At 40.6% G+C, this 12,483-nt stretch overlaps 1 protein-coding gene across 1 annotated transcript in view; it reads right to left on the bottom strand.

The window, feature by feature from the left end:
• Positions 1-2,968: 2,968 nt before the first annotated feature.
• Positions 2,969-12,483, bottom strand: part of lpgat1 (lysophosphatidylglycerol acyltransferase 1) — a 55,919-nt gene continuing 46,404 nt past the window's right edge. Inside the window, exons 7-8 of the mRNA XM_061746766.1 lie at positions 6,626-6,732; positions 2,969-5,740 (exon numbers count right to left, since the gene is read on the bottom strand). Coding sequence (XP_061602750.1) covers positions 5,592-5,740; positions 6,626-6,732 — 256 coding nt within the window. The 3' untranslated portion in view covers positions 2,969-5,591. The remainder of the gene's footprint in view (positions 5,741-6,625; positions 6,733-12,483) is intronic.

The following is a 12,483-nucleotide window of genomic DNA, read 5'->3' as shown; positions in this document are numbered from 1 at the left end:
TCTTATAAGCAAAACAATCTTGTTCCACTGGCAGATTTTTCTACTTAATTTAAGTGAAAATCTACTTGAAACAGGTGAAAATTGTTGTTTTTTTCCAGTGATGAGTCTTGTTTTAAGTGTAATGAGATTTTTTTTAACTAAAAATGAGACATTTTAACTAGGAATAAGACAAATATTCTTGTTAAGATTTTGGGTTTTTGCAGTGTATTATGTCAGATGTGCTGTATTATTGCCACCTTCCACCTAATACCATTGTTTTGTATTACTCTAAGAAAGGTCTTCTGCCTGTTTGCGAGATAGAGTTGAAAATGTCAAAATGCTGTATTAAAGGAAGGCTAAAACTTTTATTCCTCGTCCCCCCCTGGATTGATTCTCTAAAATTTTACTGTTTATTGTCCCCCCCCAACTATGAAACGGGATTTTCGCCCCTGGCATGCACTGATGGTATACTGCAGTTCTTATATAAAAGCATCACATGTACATAACATGTTAGTTTTCATTTTCTTTTTGGTACAAGGGGCAAAGCATTGGGATATTGGGTGCGTACATGCCTGTTTCTTTTACAGGCTCCATGGATCCGTGCATCAGCGAGGGCTCGGGCACTGTGACGACAGGAGAGGCGGGGAACACTCCTGTGATTCTCAGGGCTGCTGCGGTGGCATTCAACCCCACTCTTTTCTCCACAGCTGGATGTTTTACTGCTTGCTGACTCAGAGGACACTGCTGTCGCTGGAGGTTTCATGAGGGAGGCAGGCATCAACGTGTGACATTGAGGACCTTTGGGAGCAGCACCCGTGAAATAGTTCATTGCAGCCGTCAAAGGAACACTGGTACATCTGCAGAGGACATAAAAGTTAATCTGGGGATTCATTTGTCTTTGTCATGTACATGACCTTGAGCAGAGAAACACTGAGGAGAGGGAATCTCCACAAAGAATACTCTGAACGCACTAAATCGCTCAGAAGCCAACCTGCCACTCGACTATTAGCTCTTCGGCACTTTTGATTAAGATTGATGCAGATCCAACCCTGTTTTCCAGACCTTCAACCTTGATTCTCAATTTCTGCCCAAGGTGTGTGAATTCCCCGCAGACGTGTGGTTGGTGCCATTTGTGGCTACATCCTGAAACCATTGGTGTAGCTTTGAGGGGAAAGGGGCCGTCAGGCTGGAGACACACACGGGTTTGCTTTCCAACTACAGTGGGACATCACTTCTCTGCCTCCTCAGATAAATCTGTACCAGGGTGCTGATAGGAAGTAAAACCCTGGACACATGAGGAACAATTCAGATTTTGTTCAGGCTCAGGAACTCTGGTCAATCTCATCGTCCTTGCAAGGCTATGATAGGATATTTGAGACACTGTCCGTCAAGACATTTTGTGGATGTGTAGAGGCAAGGGCGAAACTTTAGTTTCAGAGGTGGGGGGGACACAAGTAGGAATGGCAAATTTGTGCGTGTAGCTGTAGCGTGGATGTGCAGTGTGGCTTTACAAGACTATGTGTGTGTGAATGCGAACAATCAAACAATTTGAATATGCATTTACTTTTTAGACACTTTTGAACTTTTTTTTGAACGTTTTGGGAAAATGCTGGATCTGCATTCTTGGCCAGGCTTGATTTTTCATTTTCAAAAGCTTGGGCACAGAAAAAACATAGGATTCCATTGACTCCTCCTTGTTTATAATGGAGCCAAGGAAATTCACAGCACCACTTCTCTTGAAATCTTAAGGTTTTGTTGCTGAGATGCTGTTCTACAATCACTTTTGGGCTAACATGGTTGGGTTCCTGCCTGCCTGCACTTCTTCACTTGCGCCTGTCTCCACATATTTCTCCTATGAAATATGAAAATAGATCATGTTCATTCCTTCCTGTCCTTATAAACAAAGTGTGTCTTGATGATTCGCAATTACAGGCTGAGCCTACCGTTAGTTTTTAAACTGTAAAAAGTGGGGGGGGACAAAAACATGATTTTGAAAAGTGGGGGGGACATGTCCCCCCTGTCCCCAGTGGAAATTGCGCCGATGTGTAGAGGGCACACAACGATGTCCAGGCAGGCTCTTTGCTACGAACCGTTCTGTCCCCTGGAGTCAGAGTCGGTTCACTCTGCTTTAACTAAATCACTCATTTGAGTAAATATGGGAGTCCATGCTGCTCTATGTTTATAACCTTTACAGTTAACATTTTTAGGCCCAACCAAGTGGAAAAGGTTTTCCAGTTTGGTCAGGATGAGAATCAGTCTAAATGAGGGCATGCTCCCCAGTTGGCAGATTGCTAACCTGTGGATGGAGACAGAGCTGCTTCAAGCATCTTCAGGTCAGAGTCAAGTATTGACTGGATGGTTGGAGTAGCGGCAAAGCCTAAGCGAGCTTTCTCTGAAGGTCACCTGTAGCCTGAAGGATTCAGCGAGGAACTCGAGTCAACCAGGAGAGACTCAGGGGTCACTGCTCCAGGCAGCTGGTGTGTCTGCTCTGCCAGACACATCCCACCGAGAGCAGGTCTCGGGGAAGACCCGGGAAATCGTGGAAAGATTTCATAACTCTCAGCTAACTTACAGCTCGCTGTCCTCTCTGGAGGAGCTGGAAGGTGGACATCTGCTGAGACTGGTCCCAGATAAGCTGCAGAAAACGTTCCTTCATTACTTTGGAAACCTAAACTCATTTTGGACAAATATCTAAAACATTTGTAGGATTCAAAACCTTTCTTACAGTTTCAGGTAAAGAGCATTCAGAAGTGACAAACAGAACTTGAGCAGGAAAAAGGATTTTCCATCATCCAATAACTTACTTATATCCTATTATTTCACTCTAATACCTCACTGAATCGTAACTGTAGTTCTGGGAACATCTTTTCAAACTACTGCAAGGAGTGAAAAAGACAAGAAAAAAAACAATCTGTTGAAATGGCAAACAAAACCCTAAATGTAATCAAAACATGTGTTAAAAACCCTTCAAAATAAAGAAAGGCACACATTTTAGATCTTTATGATGTTTTATTCCAGCACAAGTCGTTTGTGTTGTAAAATGGCTGTGTAGCTAGGAATTAAAGGAGAAGTACAAAATGGAAAATTACAGACAGTTCTAATATAATCTGTTGAAATTCCTATTGTGTTCATTTCCCTAAAACCACATCTAGGAAAGCATCATTTCCCTGCCTTCTTTGGAAACATGGTCAAAACATAAAAAAAAAAGAAAAGAAAAAAAAAAAAAGAAAAACAAAAAGATTCATCTTCATTTCAAGTCAAGTCACTCTTATGATGGAGGGAAATCTGAAAAGGACACGGGACAAAACACAATTACAGTCCGATTTAAATGTTTTCACCTACCCAGTCAGGTAGTCTTTTTTTTTTTTCTTTTTTCTTTTTTGTTACTTCACACAGTTTTTACCACCAGTGGTACAGACGTGGGGCAGCAACCATTGAAATGATCCGTTTATAAATTAGCTTATGACAGTGACTGCTCCACTGCAAATTTCAAAATCAAAGCAGGCTATTCAAGTTAGAGACAACTGACCTGGAAACCACCGCAGGTACATTTGTGAGCGCACCACTGCTTAGTGACACTAGTCCACTTTTATCTTGGAGGTCTTCAGAAAAGTACCAACACCAAATGTGTTGAGAACGAACGCGAGGAAACCACTTTTATTTAGGATCGTGGTCAACCAGTACATCTGGTAAGGCTTAAGAGTTCTTCCACTGAATCCTGACTATTTAAAAGGTTTGCAACCGGGCTCATGTGCCGCTGCACACATGAACTTTCAGTAGCAACGATGTTATGAAGCACAAGGTCAAAAATAATAATAATAATAATAATAATAATAATATTAAAATAAAAAAAAAGATAAAACAAACAGGGTAATACTGGAAAATGAAGGTAAATTCATTTCTTTTTCTCTTAAAACATTCATATTTCAAAATAAAAGTTTCTAATATTATCAAGGACCAAAAGAGAGATACTGCAGTCATTTCCAACATTTTCTCTTTTTTTTTTTCCTTATGTACAAGATTTCAACATACCATGGCATGGAGAAAAACAAGCTCATGTAATTCAAATTGAAATAATTCGACCCCTGGAGGTGAACTTGTCACCAAACTCTGACATCACAGAGCAACACTAGCAACATACCTGTCATATATATCAAAAAATGGGGGGGGATAAAGTCGACCACACACACTCACTTAGGCAGGTTATGCTGTAAATATACAGTTATGACACCTATATTTCTGTAAGCCAAAATCTCTATCGTAGAATGCTCGACATTAAAGTAGCTTCCTATTTAAAAATCACATCGTCTTCTTCATGTATTCCTCATGTCTTCCTCACGTGTTCGTCCCTCCTCCAACACTAAGCATATGGCTTAAATATTTGGAAAACTACGTAGTCCAGTAGGGGAGTAAGAGTCTCTGTCTTCTGTCTGCCTTTCTCTGTTGATCCTCGAGGCAGAGGTCTGCTCTGCTCTCTGCATCTGCAAAAGACCGCGTGTGCGTGTTTGTATGCGACCCAGAGAGCGGAGGGGTGAAAAGAGGGAATCCACAAGTTATTTTTAGGTGATTTAGACTGCATATCTCGCCCTGTGTTTCCACCACATTATTCTCTTTTTACTCTCTCTTCCTCCCTGACGATAAAAAAACCAAAACAAAACAAAAATAAAAACAAGAAACAAAAAATACAGTTGCCAGTGTAAACAAGACGCCCTCCCCCCCTTTTTTTTTAAGCAAGCTCACAATACTGCCTCAACAGACATTCGGACAGTGTTCTGAACACACACACACACGCACACACACACACAACGAAGACATGAACAACAATACAATAACCGTTGTTGTGAAGATATGCAGGTTAAAAGGAAGAAAATAAAATAAATCAAACATTGACAGCTACCACTCGGGAGGGTATTTCCAGGGGCAGGGGAACAATTAGGGCAGTATGGATCTTTAGTGCAATGAAAGCCAGAGGAGCAGCAGCTGCGCGGCCTCAACGTTCGCTGTAGCCGCTCACTCTGGAAGGTGTAGTCAGCGGGTTTGTCAGCAGACTGACTGAGAGGTCCAGTGGGCTTCGGCGACTCTCACCACCAAGAAAAGTAAGGGCAGACGTTTTTGTTTCTAGTCGGATATATTTTTCCACACCCGTCCATACGCACGTTACACTCGGTAAAACTACGACGCCTAAAGCCTCGGAGGGGACGAGGGTCAAGTCCAGAGCTTCTTCTGGAGGAGTCCTGAGCCTCATGTTGTCAACCTTGAATAAAAGTCATGTACGTGTGAGTGTCTACATGTATGTGGGCGTGTAAACATCAAAATGTGTCTAAGTGACAGATGTGAGCAATTTTTCCTCTGGGCCTGCTGTTAGGGCTGTGCACAACTTAACTACACTTGTGACCAGGTTCATATTATATGGGGTTTTTGTAAATCTGTTTGCTTACTTTTCTTTTATATTATAATTTTTTTTTATTTTGAACGGTTTCCTGTCGAGTCTTTCCGCTGTTGTAAATGTACATTCATCCATCGTAGGGGAACAGTATGACGCTTGGCCACACACCAACTGATCCTGAGGCTTCTCCAGTGGTCCGATAAAGACTTCTGCCCCATCAGCGCGCTCAAAATAAACAGCAGTAGAGGTACTGGAGGACGCTGTACCACATGTAGCCAGAAGCAAAAGCAAACACTTGAATGATGCACAGCCACATTGGATTGACGCCCATCTGCCGGGAAACTGCCTCCTTGTGTCCTTCTGGAGGGAAAGACCCTGCAGAGAGGAGCAGACGCACACCCCATCACCACCTTTGCTTACAAAACACGTTAATACTTCACAGCAGATGTAGTTTAACAGTTTGGTGGACAGCAGTATTTCACAAGGCCTACTCCACCTGTAAATTCAATGTCCTCTTTGATGCCACACCCTGTTCTGCCTTCACACAAGCAATCCTTTTAAACTTTGTTCTGCATTAGATACTTTTGTTGCTGTTGTTGCAGTGGAACAAGACAGCTTATAACAGCTGTTATAAGACAACATGGATTTCAAAACAGATGCAAAAACTACAGTAAGCTCCAGATCAGTTCAACTTCATGGCTGTGAAAAGCCTTTGTGTGACAGACATTATACGACATGACTGCTGCTACAACATTTATTTATTCATTCACTCCCCCATAGACTATTTACAAGTGAAACTTGAATGACTTTTTAAAAATTGCGTTGCTCTGCTAAACATTCGAGTAAAAAAAAAAGCCCTGTGAAAGTGAAAATAAAAATGGTTCCTGAGCCACTACATCCCATAATGCAATGTGCCAATACAGTGGGAGCCAGTATGTGACGTTTGCATTGGGAGACTATGTACCAACTGTAGTTTAGGTTCTGCATTTTCATGCAGCAATCTATTTACAGAATGCTTTAAAAAAAAAAAAAAAAAAAAAAAAAAAAAAAAAAAAAACTTCCCATCATCATGCACTCACAAATCATAGTTAACCTGTAAATTTTATATTTATATTTTTATTTGAACTGATATCTGGCAGAATGTCATGTATAACTCAATAGTTACTCCCAAGACCAACGGCTCCAATTTCTAAATTTGCTCAGAATCAAATACATTTTAAGCTCTTTCATTTATTTTTTAAAAACAAAAAAACAACATACCTGTGTCATAGAAGTGGGCCAGCAAGTCTTCCTTCTCCACAAACCTCTGATACAGCCAGTCAGTCAGGGGCTCTGCCTCCAGAGGAACTTCTTTTATCGGGTACATCCTGTAGTAGGAGGAGGAGGATGGCAGACAGGGAAGACAAAAGATGAAAAAAGTCTCATAAAACAAAAAAAAAAAAAGAAGAAAAGACTGACTGCATTGATCTGTTATGAAAAGTGCATTTCAAACGCAGGGAGTCATCTGTTGTGGCCCCTGAGCAGAGCAGTTCAACGTAAACAGGAGTGTGTTCCTGCAGCCTGCATCTGCGCTTGTTTTTGTGGGTTCATTAGCTGGCAGGATCAACAGTGTCACAGAGACAGAAATGCTGGGGGAAGTCCTGACAGCAGACGAGCTCACGGAGCTCCAAAACAACAAGAAAAGGACTCAAGTGAAGAGTAAGAACAAGCAGCAAAAGCTCAGTCAGAAGCTCAGTCAGTTCAGAGACGAGATGCACTTCTAGTGCAGAAGCTTTTAACTTCTCAGATGTTTATAGTGATGAAAAATAACTGCAGATAAATCATTTCACCATTTATCAAATTCTCCCCCATTTGATGTAGAAAAAGTAACCTTTTTTTTTATCTAAAAAATGTCATTTTGTTCAAACAGAAAATATTGTTCAAAAGGGTTAAAGACAGTGCGAGTATCCACATCACAGACCGTCTCTCATGGTCAACCAACACCACGACAGAGGTCAGAAATGCACAGCAGCGCTTACATTTGCTAGAGATATTTCGGAAAAACAACATTTATTAGCTGTATTTACTGTAGGGACCACAGTGGAGTAGCGCTTCTTCCTGTATTGTAGACGAAGACAATAAAGGAAATTCAACTCAAGGAAATATCCTGGCACGTAAAGGGATTTATCCGTATATATAGAAATCCGTACAGTCATAAAAACATTTAAACTATTTAACTCTTCAAGCTCCACAAACATGATCAGCAATTCTTATGTGCCTTCGATCACAGTAAACAGAAAATATTTGGATTCTTGGTCCACTCTTGGTTTCTTAGACACTGACTAAGAAAAATGCTATATGATATTTACATATATATATATATATATATATATATATATATATATATATATATATATATATATATATATAGGATAAATATGCTATATTTTTTTCCTTCTTTCTTTTAAATTTTTACAAAAGTCAATTAAAAAAAATACTTGACAAGATGCAATAATTAAAAGTACATCAGAAAAAAAAAAAGGTTTTAACTTATAAAAAAAAAAAAACAGCACCCTGGTGAGGACAAGGTAATCATGAACCGTGCCGTCACCTTCACGACTAATGACAAACGCTTGAAATCTGGTCTCTATCCAGAAGGGGTCCCCAGCAGGCCGCGCTCCCACACCAGCGGCTCCCAGTCACCTTCAAACAGAGGTTACAGACTCCTCCCTGCACTCAACATTTACAGTGTTCTTGCTCACAATAAACGGACGTGTGTGCTAAGAGGCAATGCCTCTACCTGAGGGAAGCAGAGGTACCACAGCACTGACTGCTGAACTGATTGATATATATTGAAATGGGATTTAAAGAAAAAAAGGACATCCTCTCCTATCAGGAAATTTTCCCTCTCATACAGAAGCTCAAGATTATGACTTTCATGCATAAACATGATGATCATCTGCACTCAGCAGTGACTGCAGTAGCTCATAAATCTCCACCCTAATAACAATAATAATAATAATAATAATAATAATAATAATAATAATACCACTTCACCAATAAAAAACAATAGTCAGAAGCTTAGATTCAAATATAGCCAATTAACTCTGTCGTCTTAAAATGATAAGAAATTGATGCAGCCTGCTCACTCCTCAGGTTAAGGAGGAGACCTGAGCTCAGTGCAGGACCTCCCGGGGTAATAGAGGGGAGCAATGCCCAGGACTGACACTTAGGTAGGACCACTGGGTGATGAAAAATGGGGGGGGGGAAATCATCGGGGATAAAAAATATAAGAAGTTTACATTCGTAGCTAAACTGTGATACAGGGATAATAGAACATTTTTGATTTCAGCTTAATAAATGGGAATTTAATGCTTTTTTTGTGTAATCAGAATTAACTGATGTCCAGGAGCGGACGTCCATGAAGATATGCCCCTCGTTTTATACCATACCAACAATTTTTCGTAAAATCACAGTGGATAAAAACATTTTTTTTAAAGTGCTGCGCAGAAGAGTAAATAAATGCCAAAAAACACTAAAGGCACAACTTGCATGACACATCCATCCATCACTACACCTGCACTACACCAGGTCCATCGTAGGGCCACATATACACAAACGACCACACACACTTGCTCTTATGGGCAATTTATATTCACCAATTAACCTGACATTGTGTTTGTGGACTTTGTGAGGAAGCTGCAGCAGCCGCAAGCGCCAGGAAAAGATCAAACGCTTAAACGAGATGTCAAAAAAGAAAAAAGTAAATCAAATCAAATCTTGACTAAACTAGATGGGTGTGTGTAGAGCACATTCTCTACATGCATGCTGCACCTCTTTACTGAGATTCACTCTGGTGGTTTAAGATAAACAGCACACCTGAACACACACTTCCTCTGCCTCACCGTGGAGGGAGATATTCAGGCACCAACTAAAGAATCAGGATAAAATAGTTGTTAGTGTCATCCCTCATTTCTACATATTTTATGATAATCCCTCAAATTTAAGAAAAAAATAGTTGAGTTACAATAAAATTGAGAATGTAATTTTTTAGCTTGACTTAAGGCAGGACAACGTAACTTTCAGCTTTTGTTGAGTTTGGCGGCTCCTTTGGACAAAACCGGTAGTGCTTTACCTGAAAGAACACTACGTTTCCCATGAGCACCAGCGCGTACTGCCGGAAAACTCCTGTCCCGTCGCTGCATTTGTTTTGATAGCGAATGAAGACAGGACAGACTTTTCTGTTTCACCAAGTGAACAGACGGAACGCAAAAAAAAGATGTTAAACTGCTGGAAAGAAACTGGAATTTACCGGGATACCTTAAACAAGGAAGCGGTATATGGAGAAAATAATGATTATTAACGGTCCATATGAAATCCCTACTAAAGAATGGAGCTCCTCGTCGGACGTTAGGCTACCTTGTTTAGGAGTGTTTGGCAGCTGCCTTGGTAAATGTTTGACTCGCCATGTGTTTCAATAAATTTGTATAATAGTACAACATACAGTACATGTTTTGTATCCCTCTTACTTCTCTTTTCTTTTTTTTTGACTGCTATATTATGTTGAAGAGGCTCCGAGGCATGAGCAATATTTTTGTTTTTCTCGTGAGATTATTTTTTTCCTCTGCAGCTACAAATAAGAGTTAATATTTTTTCCTCAACAAACTAGTTTTATCTGAAGATTTGGGTTTATTGCACCGCAGAGAGCTGGCGAGCAACTGCGTTTAGCTGGCGAAGTGGGGAATAAAACCTGTGTTTTGATCCGACCCAGTCTGTGTGAGTGTTTGTGATACTGTGTGGAAGATTATATTCGGTCGTTACAGCCGCGATCCAAGCGAGCTGACGACTCTTTCACTCTTTTACTCTGTTATATCAGATACTTGGTCTCCGTGGTTCTGCCTCCAAGCAGGAAAGCGGTGAAAAGTTAAACCATTAGCGATCTTTTCCCCACGTCTGTTGTGTGGAGCTGCTGCAGCAGCAACGGGATACCAGCTTCTGCGGAGCTGCGCTCCACGCCCCGCCCATTTTCGTCCCACTACGAATCGGGAAGGAGGGGGAAGTGACGTATGCCATAAAGCAGTCAAAGCCGTAAAGATTTGTAGTTTTTTAGTGTGGCAGGGTTCCTACCATGCTCCTCAAAGTTACATAGTGCCAGTGAAGGCGATACAGATTCCCTCAGACCATGACAGAGGTGTCATTAAACCTGTTGGAAGTTGATGTACCATCACAATGACTCTGGAAATATGATATTAAGGTGGAAAAGTTACGTAGTGTCGCTTTAAGGAGGCTATTTGATGCACTTCTATTTTCACAGATTATTTATTTGAGCATGAATGGTTTAAACGATTATGTAAAATTCAGACTAACATCAAACTAACAAACTTTAATAATGAGTAAAGAATTTTTATTAATGAACAGCGCAGTAAAAACTTGCTTTTTGGACCGACATAATTGCTCCGACTTACTCAGGAAAAGGCTCGCCCGGATCACTGCGCCGATCCGAGTGGGAGGTATGGATGATTTACAACACACCTCCTTTTAGTTTGCTGGTCGTTGCTATTTGGCAAGTCCAGACAAGTTCTGGTTCAAGTCACTCATAGTTACCAGGGGATGTGTGGAAAATATAAAAGTTAATGTCAACCACATTTACCAATTCACAAGTCTAATTTAAGCAGTTTGTTTAGATCAGTGTTTCCCAACCTCGGTCCTCAAGGCCCACTTTCCTGCATGTTTTAGATGTTTCCCTTCATCATCACACCTGATTCTAATTAATGGTCCTAATTAGCTTGTCATCAAGGTCTGTACAACTCTGTTGATGACACAGGTACTTGTATCACGGTGTGCTGAAGCAGGGAAAGATCTAAAACATGCAGGACAGTGGGCCTTGAGGACCGAGGTTGGGAAACACTGGTTTAGATGAAAAGCTGCAGCATAACAACAACACCGGCCTCCCTGAGCAACTGTGTCTGAACAAACCTGGATCTAGAGTTTCCATGACCACCTTCTAGGGCGATTAAGGGTAAAAGCGAAACCTTCCATGCAGCTTTCCTCTTGTGCTTGGAGATATCAGGTGTCTTTCTGATTGCTGATGTGTCATAGAAAACAAGTGCTCGCACTGACGCTTTGTTGAAGTACTTGGTGGAGAAAAAAACCCTGAGATAAAGGTTGATAATTATAAGTTTCATCAGTTTCTTTTAAAAATAAAACTGATGGGATGTGAACCGAAAGTAATAATTAGAGCAAATCAAGCAATGCTCCTCGTTCAGGTAGTAATTTTTGGTTTTGGAATACTTTAATAATCTATTTCTTGAGGGTTAATTGAGTCCTTAATTCACAGCAATGATCCATTGCGGTGGTGCCATCAAATATAAATAAATAAATGAGCTAATATGATTAATTATCTAATGCAACATGTGTCAGCCTGGAGAGTTTTCACACCCTGTGTGATCCGAAATGTAAACCGATAACGTGGAGGGAAACAAAAGCCAGCTTGAGCCACTTATCTGAGGGTTTGAGCGTTTAAGGTCTAGGGTAACGGCTGGCTGCCACCGTGCTTTCCTGCAGCTGAAATATTCATGCAGCAATCACATTCCTCTGCTGCTCAGAGAAGCGCCACAAGCTGAGGTTGAAGGAGACGCTTCTGATTTGGGTCTGGAGGAACAACAACATGCTTTGACAGCACAAAGTAACCTGCTGCTTTCACAGGTTTGTCAGACAGCTCACTTTTTCCGCTCTCTCTTTCTCTCTCTATTTTTTTTTTTTTTTAAAGCCTGTAACCAAATCTCCAAAAATGGCAGATTAACCTTGCATGGATAAAGATAGCGAGTGTGTGGGAAGCTTAGTTGGTTAATTTGTCGCCCTGGGAACACCTGATCCCCAATTATAGCTGAAAACAATCAACCATTTACAGTCCAACTGGCTTCTTTTAACATATCAGACTTCTTGTAATAGATGTTATACACGCCATGCTTTGCTTTAATTGTAAAAACCCTAATATTACTATTTTGATTGGGGTACTACCAGCTGGGATCAAATGTCTATTAAGATAAAGTTAGATTATGTTTCATAGATAAATAAACTAGGCTTGTTTTTGGTCATAGACAGGTATCCCTGTAGCACCCTATAATGTAATAATTTCC

The sequence above is a fragment of the Cololabis saira genome, chromosome 18 (assembly GCF_033807715.1).
Source record: "Cololabis saira isolate AMF1-May2022 chromosome 18, fColSai1.1, whole genome shotgun sequence".
In the NCBI taxonomy this organism is placed as follows: domain Eukaryota; kingdom Metazoa; phylum Chordata; class Actinopteri; order Beloniformes; family Belonidae; genus Cololabis; species Cololabis saira.
Note: the sequence above shows the minus strand (reverse complement) of the source record. Positions and strands in the feature narration are given on the sequence as shown.